Genomic DNA, 19416 nt, shown 5'->3' on the forward strand with positions numbered 1-19416 from the left:
CGTATACACACACACACACACACACACACACTTCAGTGACGTCACACACGTGCACGGTCACCGATTGAAATAACCTCGCCCATTACAATACACATCAAATTGTATTATTTTAACAGAAAATGCTGGGAGAGCAGGCTGGCGCGTCAGCTGCACTCCGTTACTTAACACCCCGAACAACCGACCGGGGTTATTTCATCCATTAAATCAGGCCTGGGCCGTGGCTCAGCGGTCCAGGCACCTTGGCTGGTAATCCAGTCTGGCAGTGTGCCGCGGGTTCGACTCCCGATCCCGACGGCCTTTACTGCATGTCTTCCCCCCCCCCATCTCTCTCCCCATTTCCTGTCAGCCTACTGTCTGTCCCTTCATAAAAAATACATAAAATAAAGGCGGAAGCCGCAAAAAAAAGACAGGATGCTATGCTAGGATGTAGGCCCATGGGTCTAGCTGTCCTTGACGTGTAGCGTGTAATAGGCCCATGGGTCTAGCTGTCCTTGACGTGTAGCGTGTAATAGGCCCATGGGTCTAGCTGTCCTTGACGTGTAGCGTGTAAAAGGCCCATGGGTCTAGCTGTCCTTGACGTGTAGCATGTAAAAGGCCCATGGGTCTAGCTGTCCTTGACGTGTAGCGTGTAAAAGGCCCATGGGTCTAGCTGTCCTTGACGTGTAGCGTGTAAAAGGCCCATGGGTCTAGCTGTCCTTGACGTGTAGCGTGTAAAAGGCCCATGGGTCTAGCTGTCCTTGACGTGTAGCGTGTAAAAGGCCCATGGGTCTAGCTGTCCTTGACGTGTAGCGTGTAAAAGGCCCATGGGTCTAGCTGTCCTTGACGTGTAGCGTGTAATAGGCCCATGGGTCTAGCTGTCCTTGACGTGTAGCGTGTAATAGGCCCATGGGTCTAGCTGTCCTTGACGTGTAGCGTGTAATAGGCCCATGGGTCTAGCTGTCCTTGACGTGTAGCGTGTAATAGGCCCATGGGTCTAGCTGTCCTTGACGTGTAGCGTGTAATAGGCCCATGGGTCTAGCTGTCCTTGACGTGTAGCGTGTAATAGGCCCATGGGTCTAGCTGTCCTTGACGTGTAGCGTGTAATAGGCCCATGGGTCTAGCTGTCCTTGACGTGTAGCGTGTAATAGGCCCATGGTTCCGGGACGTAGATGATCCCGGGGTACTTCCTGCGTAGAACCGGGTCGTTCCAGAGGAACGCCGCCCACGCCGCCACCAGCGCCACGGTGACGCTGAAGGAGCACAGCAGGAAGCGTCCGTTGCTGTCCGGGCTCAGGCCTCGACGCCTCTGTCGCATCGCCGTGACGACCATGGCCACGTAGGTGAGGAGGAAGAGCTCGAAGATCTGTCCTTCTGTCGCCAGGTACCTGTCAATCATATAAGAAACACCAGGTACCTGTCAATCATATAAGAAACACCAGGTACCTGTCAATCATATAAGAAACACCAGGTACCTGTCAATCATATAAGAAACACCAGGTACCTGTCAATCATATAAGAAACACCAGGTACCTGTCAATCAGTATGGAGACACCAGGTACCTGTCAATCAGTATGGAGACACCAGGTACCTGTCAATCATTATGGAGACACCAGGTACCTGTCAATCAGTATGGAGACACCAGGTACCTGTCAATCATTATGGAGACACCAGGTACCTGTCAATCAGTATGGAGACACCAGGTACCTGTCAATCATTATGGAGACACCAGGTACCTGTCAATCAGTATGGAGACACCAGGTACCTGTCAATCATTATGGAGACACCAGCGTGAGTCCAGCGTGTGTTAAACTGAAAATGGCTCTGCAGTCTGCGGTTGCTCCTGCGTCCAGCAGGAGGCAGTATATGTGTTAAAGAGTTGGAGAAACAGGGAGACCCCTGTTACTGAGAAAACTATCTATAGCGATGATTACTATCACAATATAGTGATTTTACCTTTTTGTTTTAACGAAGCAATGTGTAAATGCATGTGTAACAAACTGACCAATAGTAGAGGGCGCTGGGTCCCAGTATCAGCCAACCAGAGAAGGGGATCTTGCTTTCCTCGTTGCTGTGGCTGCAGCAGCAGCCGGTGAAGTAGATGAACAGGATGATGAAGAATGGAATGTACCTGTAATAGATTACAGTAGATTACAGTTACAATGAATGTAACTGGAATAGATTACAGTAGATTACAGTTACTCTCTAGATTACAGTAGATTGCAGCAGTGTTGTTTTCGTCGACTAAAACTAAGACGAAAAATGTTCGTCGACTACCTTTTCCACTGAAGAAAACTAAATGGAAACTAAATTAAAACTATGCTATGGTGACTAAAACTAACACTAAATATACTGACAATTTCGTCAACAAATAAAAACTAGACTAAAATGTTAGGAAGGGACTAGTGGACAACAGATCCAGTATAAGTCATTTTACACTTGGTTGCATGCTGAAAATAGCAGATCTACAAGCTCACAGCGCGCCGTGCTGCGACGCGTTGTGAGCTTGTAGATCGGCTATTTTCAGCAAGTGTAAAATAAGTCATGACGGCAACAAGGCCCGCAAAAATACATTTTAGTCGACTAAAATCTTATGACATTTAGTCGACTAAAACTAGACTAACACTAATACATTCCAGGTGACTAAAATGTGACTAAGTGAAAACTATTCAGGAGACTATGACTAAAACTAAAATAGAAATTTGCTGCCAAAAACAACACTAGATTGCAGTTATTCTCTGCCTCTATGATAAAAAAGAAAGTGATAAAAAAGACCCAGGTGTGAACGCTCAATGATCACCTACCACATTAAATGTCCCAGTTGATGATCACCTACCACATTAAATGTCCCAGTTGAATGATCACCTACCACATTAAATGTCCCAGTTGAATGATCACCTACCACATTAAATGTCCCAGTTGTTCATCGTAAAAATACAGCAGCTCGAATGAGTCGATCTGAGAAGAGGAAAGGTCATGTGTTAAAGGTCAAAGGTCACATGTTGGGTCAATAATGTCAAATCGGTAAAGGAAAGGTACCATGTTTACCCAGGGTAACTGGACTAAGCTCAAGAACTTGTTTACAGCCAGGCCCTGCTCAGGCCCTGGTAACACACAATGTGACAGAGCAGCGCCTGACTCATTCATGATGTTCAACAACACACATACAGTACAGTACACGTACAGGTATTCATGCTGTATTCAATACAATCAGCATGTATCAAGAATCCGCCACTCCTGAATGAAGTGTCTGGTGCAACGCACAGGTCCTGGCTGCACCTGGTGAGAGCAGGAGTGGACCTGGTGAGACGTAGGAGGGGCCCAGACAGGAGTCAACCCACAGAGCCTAGTCCTGGTGAGACGTAGGAGGGGCCCGGACAGGAGTCAACCCACAGAGCCTAGTCCTGGTGAGACGTAGGAGGGGCCCGGACAGGAGTCAACCCACAGAGCCTAGTCCTGGTGAGACGTAGGAGGGGCCCGGACAGGAGTCAACCCACAGAGCCTAGCCCTAGTCCTTCCACACGCCAGACCTCCCAGTCCCCGGCAGAGTAGTTTGGGAGCGGCGTATTGTGTGGCCCTGATCTTTCCCTAGTGGGACTGATCGTGGGTATAGCTACTGGGACGTAAGTCGGGACTTGAAAGAATATAATATTCAAAGATTTGCGCCACATTTTCACGTTTTTCTAAAATAGCAGACCTACGAGTTCTATGAGCTTGCCTCTTGGCTATTGAAAAATAGCAGATCTACAAGCTCATAGCGCGCCACCGAGTGGCGCGCTACGAGCTTGTAGGTCTGCTATTTTTGAAAAATCGAAGAACGACTGCATTTTTTTTAGAATCTGATCTCAGGTCAGAATGGGCTAATCAGACCAGTGTGTGTCCAGTGGAAACCTCGTATGAATCTGATCTCAGGTCAGAATGGGTTAAAGTTGTTTTTTTTCCCACTGACAAACAGCAGGTCCACAATCCCACTTGATATTTACAGACAGGTTATGTAGCAATGGCACCATTGGCAGGCAAGCAAAGGTTCTCTCTTTTTCATGTGCCAACAGTGCCACCTATTGCTCAAGTTGTGCATTCATGCTTTACAGTCCAACCACATGTCCGACTTGGACATTATTGTTGTTCATTACTAGTGACATAGATTCAATTATTACATTATTTTATGTATAAAAATATATATCACACCACTCACTCAGGGTTGACGTGTCACGCAATCCCTAATGAGAGGCATCATAAAATACCCTAATTTAACTGGTTGATTACTGAGGTAGCGTTACTTTTTTTGTTTGTCTGTTCTTCTAATAAAGTGTCCCATAATTATGTTTGAAGATGTTCCAAAAAAATCAGGATGCTCTGCATATAGGTGGGGCATTGGTACCAGGCCTAGCAGAAGTGGAATTAGTTTGTTGTTTGCTTAGTTTTCTGTGCCATTGAGATGTTAGAGAACCAGGACGTGGGCATTATGAGGGCTCCAGCTGAGAGTCCTGTTCTTAACAAAATTCTGCCCAAGAATCTTGTCCTTTGATTTACACTTTTGAGTTCCCTCGTGACATTATGTAGTCCCAGGCTGCATCCGAATTGCTAGGGTTGTTCCCTACTCCCTACCCCCCATACGGGGATCCAGACTCTAGTGGACTCTATAGTGATGATTTCGGACAATACTCCCTGTATGGGGAGCACCGACTCTGACGTCAATATCGGTAGAGGGCGCTGTAGGTCCGCGGGTTCATGTACATTTTATTTGCATGAAATCCCCATTAGGTTAGTCGATCTATAAGCAACGCGACGACGTCCGTGTTGTGAGCTTGTATCGAGTAGGCCTACTTTTGGTAAAGAATTACCAAAAGTAGCCGATCTACAAGCTCTGCTCACAATAATAATACGGACGTTTGGTGTTAACAGAAACAGCAGTCCAATAAATGACTGCCTACATAATGAAGTTTTAATGTATTTATCGCAATTCAATGAAATAATGTTAGATAGCATATTTTTTCATGGCAGGAATTAATGAATATTAATAAAACATATGTTCGGACACAATTAATGTGTCTCACATGCATGCATTTAGCCTACGTTTGTGATAAAGAATCTCACAAATATATTCTACAGCAAGCAACTGATTCCTCTCCTAACGTCATGCGCTGGGCCTGGGTGATACAATGGATCAGTAATACTATTGCAAATGAGTAATTTATTATAAATACAATAAAACAATTTCAAATAAATGCACAGATCATTTGTCTCGAGATCTGTAGCTTCGAGATCCGCCAGGGAAGGGAAAACGAAAGTTTAAAAAGTACATTTGTGTTGAGTTCTTTCGCTGGTTCAACTTCTGCCTCTTCTGAGTTGGAGCGCAATGAGCGCATGCATGCAGAAGCAGCGCACGTGCGCAAACGCGTGCATGTGCGCTCAAGCGCGAGCTTGAGCAATGCATTATGGGGCAGATTTGCTTCGCTGTGTTTTTGTAGTGACCATCGGATGCTCCCTACAATTCCCGGTGCATTGTGGGATACTTCAGTCCACTATGTTAGGGTGCAAAAATGCTCACTACACATTCGGACACTACAACAAAATGGCGGAACGCCAAAGTAGTGCACTATATGGGGCATAGGGAATGAATTCGGACGCAGCCCCAGTGTGTGTCTGTAATTTATATCCACATGTTTTGTTAACGAAGCCTTACCAGTGAGGCGGGTTTGAGGTCTCTGATGATTGGGTTGTCCCTGACAGACAGGTGGAGCTGGTAGCCACTCAGGACGAGCCGGTGGTTGATGGAGTCTCCCACCAGGTGGATGCTCGCTCCCATCACCATGGTAACGATACACAGGATGACCACGGAGCGGGGCGGGGCCCGGGAGGCGGGGCTGCGCTCTATCAGCTAGAACGCACGCACACAAGCACACACACACACACACACACACGGTAACGATTGAGATGATTTCCTTGTGTTCAATGTATGATTTTAGGGGGGGTGTGTGCGCGTGCGTGCGTGCGTGTATTGTAAACTAGTGTATTGTCTGCGCGTGCTGCTTGCTTATTTCATGGACATACATACTGTTGACTTTTACAACTTTGCCATGAGTAATTCAACAAAAAATCACACAAATAAATTCCATTAAACTGTGCTGCCGGGCGTGGTGAAGTGGACCTTTAATGTTTTTTACACTAGTCTATTTTGGTAATAATGTTAGTATTTAAACTTTAGGAACAGTGTTTGATATCTTCAGCATGAGGAAGGGTGTGATGACATTAATATTAATATTTTAATATTAAACATACCTTCAGCATGAGGAAGGGTGTGATGACATTGTAAGCCATGTGGAAGTAGTCTCCAGCGCTGGGCTTGTTGAGTGGAAACCATTCCACAGGAAGTGCAATCTGTCACATCACAGAACAATAACAATAAGAAAACCCACTAAACACTTAACGATATCAGGGGATTCTACATTTAGAGACAGACAGTCACACTGTATCATCATTACCTTTAACTTAACCCATTTTGACCTGAGATCAGGTTTAAAAAAATTCTTCTATATCCTGACAGTTTTCTGAAAAAGCTATGTTTCTATGTCAGTCGTTCTTCGATTTTTCAAAAATAGCAGACCTACAAGCTACCTATGAGCTTGTAGATCTGCTATTTTTCAATAGCTAAAGCATAACATAATGCTAACACCAAAAGGGGTCAAAACAATACTTCACTGGCGCATATCTTTCCACAATAACCGTTCCATATTAATGTGTTTTTGAACAACTTCTCTAAACACTATTTCAGTGTCTGTCTGTGTCTGTCTGTGTCCTTGGTTTCAGTGATAAGGCAAACCAAGGTGTACTAAAATGCTTATAAGTAAACGATGGAACAAGCTAGAATCATAATTCTTTTTTCGGTGTAAACTATAGATGTGGGGCTTTAAAATGAGACATTTCGTGACATTGTGGTCATATCTCACATTTTTCGATTGCCATTCAAAAAGTCGCCAAATCTGGCCCAATGCACAATAAGATGTTATTAAATCTAGCAATAAGGGGGTTAATGTGTACATGTACCCTGGGTGGACTAAATAGATATCGGTGCCCGGGGCAAGGTTTCCTGTGCTGTGAGTGAGCGACAGACACAAAGATAAGCACACAAAGACGAGCTTATCAGATCATGTAATAATAATAATACCCATTTAAATATTGTATTAGGCGTTATACAAATATAATAATAATGTTTCCACAGTTTGAAGTGGTTCCACTGAAGCATGCCCATGCATTAACCCTTACCATCGCAATAGGCCTTCCGAAGTCCAGGATCCAGTTCTGTACAGTGAACCAGAGCCACAGGTCCAGATGGAACCCCCCGGGTCTTTGTCCAGCAGCTGGCGCCGAAGACACGGGTCGGCTGAGGGCACACACACACGCACACATGCACACACACACACACACACACACACACACACACACACGCGCGCACACACACACACACACACACACACACACACACGTTACGCACACACACGGACACAATTTATCAATTTGCTAATTTTGGCATTTATCAGACACGCATTCATTCATGCACTAAGCAAGAACAACATACGGTAATAAATCACATAGAAACACATAGAAATAGTTAAGGATCATCTGCAATTCTGATACAAAGTACAGTCGCACCGGCAGTAATGACACTGTGGCTATAGTGACATTTAACCACATTGAAATTATACTTAAAGTTAAGTAAAAGCTAGTCGGTGAGGGTCAGCTCGGCTCTGTTCTTGGTCCCAACCCCCCCCCCCCCCCTCCCTTATTGGGTGGGGGGGGGGGGGGGGTCAGTCATTAAATCCATTCAACTTTGACCCCTCTGTCTGTTTGTGCTGCTGCTGGTGTAGTGATACTGGACAGAGGGGTCAAAGTTGAACCAACGCTGCTCTACAGTATGTTAGAAACAATATAAATTACAGTAGTTTTGTAGATTGATTTTTTTTTAAATATATTTTAACTCTATAGATAAACAAAACTACCAATGGCCAAGATATTATAATCACTAGGAATTACAGAGGTTTAGATCAATCATCTCTATTAAACGATCCTTATCATATTATAACTCTATGCTCATAACCTATATATTTATAACTATGATCATAACCTATATTTATAACTCTATGCTCATAACCTATAACTATATGATCATAACCTTTATGATTATGAGCTATTATTATAAGTCTATGATCATAACAAACTGAACCTATTATTATTATTATGATCATAATAAACTGTAAACAACCTTAATGCTCTGCTGGTCTGATATGTGTGGAAGTGGCATCACGAGACACAGACAGACATTATGTCAGTCAGACAGTGGTAATAACGGGATATGAAACCTAGTAAAAGGTAAAACTATAGGCTAGGAAGGGTGGCTATTGATTGATTGCTTGATTGATGTAAATCTAACCCAACACAGGATCAATGAGTAAAGTAAATCGCTTGCATTGCTTCGCCTTCTATAGTCTATGAATTGACGATAAGTTCTTTACAAACCTTTTTGTTGAAGCTGTCTGGAGATCATTGCCTTGACGTTTTCTCACACCCTGCATGATGATGTGATGTTCCCTATATAGCTGCTTCGCAATATTGATTAATTCTGTATTGTGTATAAGTGTAGCTTAATTGCTTACACACACGCGGATCGTGTGTGTTTGTGTGCTAGAACTAGGCTACTGTAAACATGGATATATGCATGCATCTATGACCCCATGGTCTGACTGTAAATAGATAGAAGAGACTACTTCCGGACGTCACTGACCATGGTGGTAACACTCACTGGCCACAGGGTGGCGCTTCAACACCACGGTGATGAGTGAATGACAAACTATCAAATCAAGATAGGAATATTTATTATAACTCCGTCAAACAAAGTAATAGCAATATTTGGAAATCAATTCTACAATGAAACATTTATTGTAGTTTGAAGATTGATTGAAGTGGGCCTATATTTTTGCAGAATTACAGTACATTTCAAGCACAACTCAAAAAATAAATAAACTGTTGACACCATACGTAAACACACTTGTTACAATGGGGTCGACCATTTTCAATTAATCAACTTGTTACTCAGTGGTGAAAAAAACAGGTGCACATGTTTTACTTATAATTAAAGTAAATAGTACTGCAATATATAAATACTCTGTCACAAGTAAAAGTCTGGAATTCAAAAAGTACAAAAGTATCTGCATCAAAATGTAGCCTACTTAAAGTACCAAAAGTAAGAAAGTAGGCTACTCATGCAGAATGTCTCATTTCATGTTTTCAAATGTATTAAAAAGAATCTTCTGAAAACAGCAGATCTACGAGCTTGTAGATCATGAAAACCACCCAAAACAGCTACAGATATGCTACAGACAAACATGCATTATTTTTGTATTGTTTATTTTTGCAGTATTGTTTTATTGCCCAAGTGTGCTTACTGCTTACACCCTGTGTGTGCTTTGCTAAAGCTGTGTGTGTGTGTGTGTGTGTGTGTGTGTGTGTGTGTGTGTGTGTGTGTGTGTGTGTGTGTGTGTGTGTGTGTGTGTGTGTGTGTGTGTGTGTGTGTGTGTGTGTGTGTGTGGATGGAAATATTTCTTCTTCTTGTATTTTACACGTGTATTTATTAGCAGTTTGCAGAATTACAGACACCATAAAGCATTACATTTGTTTGTCCACCGTTATTCATAATCTAATTAATTCATAATGCCTTCACTAGCGCCCACTAGCGTTTTCCTTGGATTTCATTGGACCGTTATCCTTATTTCCATTGGACAACTCACAAACCTCATACTGTCTCGCGGTAGCACAGGTTCCTTCCCTTGAGAAGAAGTGTTGCCACGTCCGCCGATTATTATTTGGTGCTTCCAGCCTGGGTACCGAGGCTAGGTGCTTCCTACCAGTTTTACATTTTCAATTCAAGGGACCACAAATTAATATATAAATTTGTCTTCAGACCCCCAACTGAAAATAGTTTAAAATGTAAACACTTTTTTATTTTTTATTTCAACAGTTTTGAAATATAGCATATCTACAAGCTCACAACAAAAGTTTTCAATCAATCATTCAGTCAATCAATCAATCAATCGCAGATCTAGTAGAAGGTGAGGTGGAAAGCCTCACCTCGCCCACGGGGCATGGACCCCCATTTGAAAAGATATGCCAAGGACCCCCGTAAAATGTTTACGGCTCTAGCAGTGATTTTCAACCATTTTCCTTTCAAGGACCTGAATTAGGCTTACGTGGACCCCCAATCTTTAGGACCCCAATGTAGATTGTAAAATCAAAGTTAATTTAACTCCGAGAGTACAAATGGACCCAAGCGGGTCCATTTACCGTAGTTCCATTTGTACAATCTCTGAGTTACAGACGCACAAGGGTCCATTTGGTTCCTAATCCTAACTATCATAATATCTGGGGACCCCCTGGAACTCCCTCCAGGACCCAGCTGGGGGTCCCCGGACGGACCCCACTTTGGGAACCTTAGAACGCTCCTTTTAGCCTTGTTTTCCTAGACCTGTTTTCCTGGTTGCTTATTTCTCTCACACAATCTGGCAACACTGTGCTCGCCTCAGACAGTGCTGTTCCTACTAGCCCCGCCTCCAGTGTTGTGGCAGCCGTGTTAGCAGGAGAGCAGAGCAGAACAAACAACAGAGACAGACATATAAACAACAACAACATATCCTCCGTGGATCCGCCACGCTGTGGATTATTATTCCACCCTGACTGAACGGCTGGACCTCACTCAGTTCTCTGGAAGGTAAGACAAGAGACACCGTGACCGTCCTCCTCCTCCTCCTCCTTCCTCGGAGGAGCCACCATAGATAGATCAAGCGTCGTGGCGGAACTCCAGTCTGGTATTTTTGCAACTTTCTCTCCATTTGTAAACCCTTTAAATCTACATATTAAACGTTCACGTTTCAAATATAAAGTGCTCGCCCACAGAGCCACGGATGTTACACAGGTCCTCGGGCGGGTAGAAGTACCCGGAGCGTCCGTGTTGTTCAATAAAAACGCATTTTAATCACGGCGGTGGCCATTTCTGTCATACGCTTTCAACTACGCGCCCCTATCGGTACAGTACAATACTGCATCCTGAATACATCGTAACTATGGGGAATATGTCCCCCGATGTGATCAAAATCCCTTTTATTGAGCATTAAGGAAGCTACGGGTAGTTCTACACACCCGGGGAGGATTGTAACATCCGTGTCTCTGGGGTGAGATCTTACCATTTGAAATATGAACGTTTGTGTATATATATAAATAATTGTAAATAGGAGAGTGCAAAAACATGTCGAAGTTTCCGCCATGACCGAACCGTCCTCTCTTCTCTGATTCTAAACGCTCGCTCCTTCACTTTGTGTAGTTAAAAATCAATACAATATAGACCTATAAATATAAACGCATGTGTTTCCCAGCTGCGAAAAGTGTAGACGCGCATCACGTCGACACTTATGGTTCACCTGAAAACGACGTGATTGTCAGTCAGGGTGCAACAAACAACAACAGCTGCTAAGTATGGATTCGTAGTAGCTAGCTCCATGGATGTGATGCATTCCCACCAACCTCCTCTGGTTCTAAACATAAAAGGACACCCATAGCAGTTTTATAAGACGGTAATATTGCAGCATGTCATGTTGTTGTTCTGTGTGGAACTTCACAGCTGAATTGTCTGTGAATTCAGTCAACACCCAACGTTAGCTACACATGCTAACGTGGTTACACTGTATAGTTGCTTAGTGACATGTATGTCTTTGCTGGCTAATGTTAGCTAAGCTAACTGGTTATCTCTCTAAAGGCTTGGGCAATAATAACAAATTATAATAACATTATATTAATGTTGTTTTATGCCCTTGCTTTTCACTTTTTCCTTTATTGCTTTGTAAAGCACTTAGAGCTGCATTTCATATCATGAAAGGTGCTATAATAAAGTTTTATTATTATTATTATTGTTATGTTAGCTAACTGGTTATAAAGCTTGGTGTCGTTCAGATTGCAGGAAAGCAGATAAGCATTTTGAGAGGCGGTGTCAGACATGCTTTCTATGAATGGAACACACACACACACACACACACACACACACACACACACACACACACACACACACACACACACCACAGATTGTTTACGTGTGTTGTGCTGCCCAGGGCAGGTTGTCTCTGTGATGAGGTTCAAGTGTCGTGCACAGGCGGTGGACATGTGCACACACACACACACACACACACACACACACACACACACACACACACACACACACACACACACACACACACACGTTTTCCTTTGATCTCTGTGTGTGCCTGTCTCAACAAGAATGAACCTCTGACAGCCACAGTCGTGTGGCTTAAACACTAGGCTGCTTCTAAATCTCTGGTCGTTGTCTGTGGCACTTGAAACACTGATTGGTTGTCTGTCTCTAAAGCAGGGTGCTGATTGGTTGTCTGTCTCTAAGCAGGGTGCCGATTGGTTGTCTGTCTCTAAAGCAGGGTGATGATTGGTTGTCTGTCTCTAAAGCAGGGTGCTGATTGGTTGTCTGTCTCTAAAGCAGGGTGCCGATTGGTTGTCTGTCTCTAAAGCAGGGTGCTGATTGGTGTTCTGCCTCTAAAGAAGGGTGCAGGTGGTGGTCTGTCTCTAAAGCAGTGTGCCGATTGGTTGTCTGTCTCTAAAGCAGTGTGCTGATTGGTGGTCTGTCTCTAAAGCAGGGTGCTGATTGGTTCTCTGTCTCTAATGCAGGGTGCTGATTGGTTGTCTGTCTCTAAAGCAGGGTGCCGATTGGTGGTCTGTCTCTAAAGCAGGGTGCCGATTGGTGGTCTGTCTCTAAAGCAGGGTGCTGATTGGTGGTCTGTCTCTAAAGCAGGGTGCTGATTGGTTCTCTGTCTAATGCAGGGTGCTGATTGGTTGTCTGTTTCTAAGCAGGGTGCTGATTGGTTGTCTGTTTCTAAGCAGGGTGCTGATTGGTGGTCTGTCTCTAAAGCAGGGTGCTGATTGGTTGTCTGTCTCTAAGCAGGGTGCAGGTGGTGCACCCACCCAGGTTCTCTGTGAAGCATGCCAGCTGATGGCTCTAACCTAACCGAGCCTTGCGGACCGTGAAGTCCTCCCACAGTTGAGAGGAGCCAGACGTAATCGGACCCGCCTGGATCCATCCAGACGTAATCGGACCCGCCTGGGTCCATCCAGACGTAATCGGACCCGCCTGGGTCCATATGCGTTTGCCAAGGCAGATGAAGGCTGGCTCCGTGAGCCCAAACCTAAAGCATGTCAGCTGATGGCTTTAATAACCTAACGACACCTTTCATCTTTTTGCGCCTGGCCCGCCTGGCTGTACATAATGACTTGTGACGTCTCTCAACAAGGTTATCGTGATTGTCTTTTGACAAAATGATGATGAAAGTAGTAGGCACGGTACTTGACACACCGTGAAAATAGAGGGGTGGGCGCCAGTAAACCTAGACCACTGCACTGCACTTTGTGCGTCTTGGAAAGTCTGTTGACGCGATGTTGATTTGATTAGGTGCGTCTTCTCTTGAATCTAGGGGGACGTGTTCTAGCGTGCACGGCTGCACGCACATGCACCGTTTCGTTCCATCCCTGCGTGTGCACGTCAAAAAAATACTGGTACCACGGCGTGCACGGGTGATTTGTAAACCCGCAGCACGGGTGATTTGTAAACCCGCAGCACGGGTGATTTGTAAACCCGCAGCACGGGTGATTTGTAAACCCGCAGCACAGGTGATTTGTAAACCCGCAGCACAGGTGATTTGTAAACCCGCAGCACAGGTGATTTGTAAACCCGCAGCACGGGTGATTTGTAAACCCGCAGCACAGGTGATTTGTAAACCCGCAGCACAGGTGATTTGTAAACCCGCAGCACAGGTGATTTGTAAACCCGCAGCACGGGTGATTTGTAAACCCGCAGCACAGGTGATTTGTAAACCCGCAGCACAGGTGATTTGTAAACCCGCAGCACGGGTGATTTGTAAACCCGCAGCACAGGTGATTTGTAAACCCGCAGCACGGGTGATTTGTAAACCCGCAGCACGGGTGATTTGTAAACCAGCAGCACAGGTGATTTGTAAACCCGCAGCACGGGTGATTTGTAAACCAGCAGCACAGGTGATTTGTAAACCCGCAGCACGGGTGATTTGTAAACCCGCAGCACAGGTGATTTGTAAACCAGCAGCACAGGTGATTTGTAAACCCGCAGCACGGGTGATTTGTAACCAGCAGCACGTGTGATTTGTAACCTGCAGCACGTGTGATTTGTAACCAGCAGCACGTGTGATTTGTAACCAGCAGCACGGGTGATTTGTAACCCGCAGCACGGGTGATTTGTAACCCGCAGCACGGGTGATTTGTAACCAGCAGCACGGGTGATTTGTAACCCGCAGCACGGGTGGTCCTGATCGTCTCTCTGGACTCTGTGGTCCTGATCGTCTCCCACAGACACCCACAGTGTTTTAAAGCATGATGTTATACCTTAGCTATTGAAAAATAGCAGATCTACAAGCTCATAGCACGGCACCGATGCGTGCTATGAGCTTGTAGGTCTGCTATTTTTGAAAAATCGTGAAAATGTGCCTCAAATCTTTGAATATATTACAGAGTGAATGTTTTTTGGGAGGGGCGGGGGGGGGGGGGGCAGAGGCATATTGCATATAATCTTTGGGGTCCTTGACATTAAATATTGAGTACCACTGCACTGATACAGAAACATGGGGTTTTTCAGTAACCTGTCAGGATTTAGAAGGCATTTGTAAAATCGTCCTCAGGTCTAAATGTGTTAAATGCCCCCCCCACCCACCCGATAACAAAAGAGCAGCCACAGTTGGCCTGGATTGGAAGACAAACAGAATTATGAAACTCTTTATCCCTCTGCTCCAGTTATGGAAGCTGCTGAATAGAGAGCTCACTGGCTGCTACAGTGACAGGCAGTCTTCATTTGGAGACTTTGTTTTAGTCAGTCTTTCTGAATACATTTGTTTTAGCCATCTGAATAGTCTAGTTTTAGTCAATGAAATATCCTAAGAAGATTTTAGTCAACCTACAGTTGATTTAGTCGACGACAGCATTTCGGCGGGCCTTGATGGTGTAGGAATGCCTGATTTTACACTTGGCCGCATGCCGAAAATTCAGAGTGCAGCCAAACGTGAAATAATTGTCTTTTTAGTTCTGCTGGATCTCTTCTCCACTAGTCCCTCCCTAACATTTTAGTCTGTTTTTTTTAGTCGACAAAGCAAGGTCATTTGTATTAACGGAAAGAATGATTTCACCATGCAATTAATTGGGCCGATAATTTCAATATTGTAAAATCCCTAGATTTCCCTAGAGTCAGTTAGAGCTGACTAGAGACGGAGAACTCCGTCTCTAGTCGGATCTGACTGTAGGCTAGTGATTCTCCCATGCCCTGAATTCCTTTCGTAGAAGCCAGCCAGGGGCACGCCACAGCAGATCACCTCTCGTAGCATCCAGGGACCTATACCCATTTACCCTATACCCACCTTCATTAGTTATCCATTTACCCTATACCCATTTGCTACAGAAGCAAGCATTCAACCTCGCCGTGTAATAATCTGTAATACTCGTGAGATGCCCATTCTGGAGTCTTCAGAGTGAGATGGATCCACTATAATGTCCCTGCAGGGCACCCGTACACCATCATGTCAGAGCCACACACACTTACAAGCCATTGCGGAAAAAGCATGTCTCGCTTAATGCTTTTAATGGCCTTCTTTTACAACGTCATGCTTCCAGAGGCCTCCTTCAAACTGGGAGAGTCTCTAAAGCTTTCTTACTGTCCTTAGAATAAAGCAGCCCTTCTGTGAGGATGCCTCCAGCGACATTCACGCTTGATTAGGCTTGCAAATGAAGTTTTGCAAGCCCCCCTCTGGGGCTCTGATAAGCTAAAGGGGACCCCAGTAGGCCTCTTGCTACCTCCTGCATCAGCACGCTCTTGAGCACTTCTTTCTTTGTGGCCCTGTACCTAAAATAGCATCTTGTACAGTCTTTACTTGTGCAAGCAGAGCACGCAAGTAATATTTTCATCCAGTCCGTATGCACCGTCCCAGCCAACCCACCACTTTTGATGCGTATGCAAATAAAACAGCAAATTTGTGCCTGATTTGCTGGGACCAGATTACATACATGACCATATTTCTTACGTCATCATTGAGAGCTAGTCATACATATACTATATATATAATCTGTAAAATAAAATAGCAAATTGTGCCTGATTTGCTGGGACCAGAGTACATGGTGTGTATATGTATGACTAGCTCTCAATGATGACGTAAGAAATATGGTCATGTATGTAATCTGGTCCCAGCAAATAGGGCACAAATTTGCTGTTTTATTTGCATACGCATCAAAAGTGGCGGGTTGGCTGGGACGGTTTTTGGCGCAAAGTAACCACAGTATACCGCTAATCAACTTACAAATTATATATTTAGTATATGTATGACTAGCTAGAGTATAAAGTATAAACGTGTGTGTGTGACTGTGTGTGTGTGTATATATAGTCATATCGCTAGCCCTATCGTGTGAGCTTGTAGATCGGCTATTTCCATGCCTGATTTTACCACGTGTAAGATCAGGCGCCATCAAGGCCTGTCAATATTATTATTTTTTGTCGACCAAAATCACATATTTAGTCCACTAAAACTAGACTAAAAGTAAAACTTTTCTGGTGACAAAAATATGACTAGTTTAATTGTATTAAAATTGTATTAACAGTTTGACTGCGGAAAACGATTTACCAGACTTTTAATCAACCCCCCTTCACTGCCGAGATTGTTGTATTACCTTTAGAGCATACGCTGAATTATTTGGGCTTTTAATCCGCGAAAATCCAGCAAAAAAAGCTCCCCTGGTCTGTTATGATCCGAGTGTAGCATCCACCATCTTGGTGCACCCGGAAGACGCACACAAGACTGGTCTCAATGAGGCGTTGCACCCCATTCGTTTACATTGGCCTCAATTTCCCAGAAGCCCTAGCAGCCCACAGCATGTGACGATTTCCGGTTTCTTTATCACAACAGATGCACCTACTCTCTTTCTCCGCGGCGAAGAAGCATTTTCTTTTTTTTGTTTACATTACGGCGGATTAAACACATAAAACAAAAGTCGCGTATCTCCGATATGGCAGCGACATTAACCTGGAGTAATCCATTCAAAGCACGGAAACTGTTAAAGTTGCAGGGTTTGACGTCTCTAAGGTTTCAGAGGTACTTGCATGTCGGGCAAGGACAGGTCATGTTCTACGTAAGTGTAGCAACGGTGAAAACGGCACATTATAGTTAAACAGTGCTGTTCGTTTACATTCCACAGACCAGAAGACGGAGCACTCTGGACAAGTTCAGGTGTTTAGTCAGATATCTCGTGTTTGTTTATAGATGGTTGCGTTCCCTCTCAAAACGAGCACCTGCCCGTTCGGGCAACCCGAAAGCAAACTCCACCTGCCCGAAAGTGTTATTTACCTGCAGGTGGGCAACACTTAGTGTGCCCTTGACTTTGAAGAATGTCATTGTCATGTTGGGTTTAGACACGGGGGGGGGGGGGGCATAATCCCCCCTGTACTTCCGAAGGCCTTTGTTCACCATCTCCATTCTTTCTCTCTGTCATATATGAGAGAGAGACACGCACGCGCACACACACACACACACACACACACACACACACACACACACAGAGGAACAGATATATATCAAACGCCTTTTTGATGCTTCCCACCCGCTTTCACAACCCTTTTGATTTCCAATGGCTTCTTTCTGCTGCTTAATATTCCAAACTAGTCGGTGGCCTTTTCAGAGAACCGAGAAGGAGGCAGTGGCTCAGTAGAGTAGGTCGGTAGAGTAGGCGGACAGCCGGATGGAAACTGCGAGGTTTCCAGTTCGATCCCTGTGGGCTCCCACAGATTTTGTGTCGGAAGTGTACCGTCAGTCCTTGAGCAAGACGCTGAACCCCTAATTGCTCCCAATGTGCAGGTTGGTGCCTTGCATCAGTGCATTTGGTGAAAAAGAAGCAGTTCTTTTTCAGAGAACTGAGAAGGTTGTGAGGATGCAGGTCTTGTCCTTCCCCCGCCCTTAAAATGAGGCTGGGCCTGAAAATGAAGGCCCGGCCCTAACTGGGCCCTACTCTACTGGCCCGAGGCTCGGCTCGGCTCGGCTCGGCCCGGCTCGGCCCGAGGCAGTGTCCACATCAGGGACACTACCTCTCTGGGACACTCGTTCACAAGCAGCCCAGGAACGAGGCGAAGCCAAAATGTATGCAAAGCTTCTGTGGAGAAGGAAAAAGAAAAACGTTGAAATTCACAGACTGTGTTCCTGAATACTTGTGACAGCCGCGACACGTCTCCCCGCCAGCTCAACACCTCTTTGTTCTCTAAATCCACTTTGAAGATTATAACTGAGTACATTCACTCAAGTACTGTACTTACAGTGGCATGCACAGATAGACACTAGGGGTTGGTAGAGCACCCCCTGCCCTTTTGGCAATGTGCTTAAAAAAAATAAAAAATAAACTTTTCTTTTTTTTCATACTTTTTAGTGTGTGGACCATGGTGACATTGATCAAATCTTGATAAAAAACGCTTCTACTATATTATTTAGGCCCCCACAATCTAAAGCTATGTTTCTATGTCAGTGGTTCTTTGATTAAAAAAAAAAATAGCAGACCTACAAGCTCGTAGCGCGCCACTCGGTGGCGCGCTATGAGCTTGTAGATCTGCTATTTTTCAATAGCTAAAGCACCAAAATGGGTTCCCGCCCCAAAATGCGCTGCACAAGGTGCCCTTTTTTTCACTTGAGCACCTGCCCCTCTAAATGTCTGTGCACGCCACTGTGTGCTTAAGTAACTTTACTGGAGTATTTCCTATTTTCAAAACATTTACTTCTGCTCCGCTACATCTCAGAGGCAAATATTACACTTTTACTCCCACTGCATTTAATTGAAAACTGTAGTTACTTCACACACATATCTATCTATAATAGTTGTCTCCACCAGGCCGAAGGCATGGGGGGAGAGTATGTTTTGCACTCCGTCCGTCCGTGTGTCCGTCCGTCCGTGTGTCCGTGAGCAGCTAATCTCGGCCACCGTTAACCCGGTCGATGCCAAATTTTGCACACACACTCCCTGGATGCCAACGATGAACCTCTGCCCCAAACTTTCCAGAACGGCCTGTTATAGCGCCACCAGGAGGCCGCTTTGTGCAAAACAAGTTTTTGCACAGTACACCTACAGATTTTGTCCAAACATCACGCAAATTGGTACACAGTCTCTCTAGAGCCATTCAACGAAACCAGTCTTTCAGATTTCTCAGACTCCATCCTGATTGGTTAAGATTGGCTTCCAAAGTTCACAGGAGTGCTCAGTTTCAAACAAAATGCTGCAAATCATGAACACATCGCGTGATTTCCGTGAAATTGTGCACCCACATTCCCA

At 44.6% G+C, this 19416-nt stretch overlaps 3 protein-coding genes across 3 annotated transcripts in view; 1 reads left to right on the forward strand and 2 right to left on the reverse strand.

Moving 5' to 3' along the window:
- The window catches only part of atxn1l (ataxin 1-like), a 303220-nt gene that overhangs the window by 192009 nt on the left and 91795 nt on the right, over positions 1 to 19416 (reverse strand). The gene's annotated exons all lie outside the window — the stretch shown is intronic.
- cln6a (CLN6 transmembrane ER protein a) lies at positions 1057 to 8628 on the reverse strand. Its single transcript, XM_083759708.1, has 7 exons — positions 8494 to 8628; positions 7243 to 7360; positions 6259 to 6357; positions 5663 to 5857; positions 2879 to 2934; positions 1982 to 2107; positions 1057 to 1364 (listed from the first exon to the last, which is right to left on the reverse strand). Exons 1-7 carry the CDS (start codon positions 8547 to 8549, stop codon positions 1097 to 1099), a joined length of 918 nt encoding a protein of 305 aa, XP_083615834.1. The 5' UTR covers positions 8550 to 8628; the 3' UTR covers positions 1057 to 1096.
- The window catches only part of LOC310854939 (D-glucuronyl C5-epimerase B-like), a 38031-nt gene continuing 29196 nt past the window's right edge, over positions 10582 to 19416 (forward strand). Inside the window, exon 1 of the mRNA XM_083759706.1 lies at positions 10582 to 10738. The gene's annotated coding sequence lies outside the window, so the exon portion shown is untranslated. The remainder of the gene's footprint in view (positions 10739 to 19416) is intronic.

Source organism: Protomyctophum parallelum (genome assembly GCF_964188405.1).
Source record: "Protomyctophum parallelum genome assembly, chromosome: 2".
Taxonomy (NCBI): domain Eukaryota; kingdom Metazoa; phylum Chordata; class Actinopteri; order Myctophiformes; family Myctophidae; genus Protomyctophum; species Protomyctophum parallelum.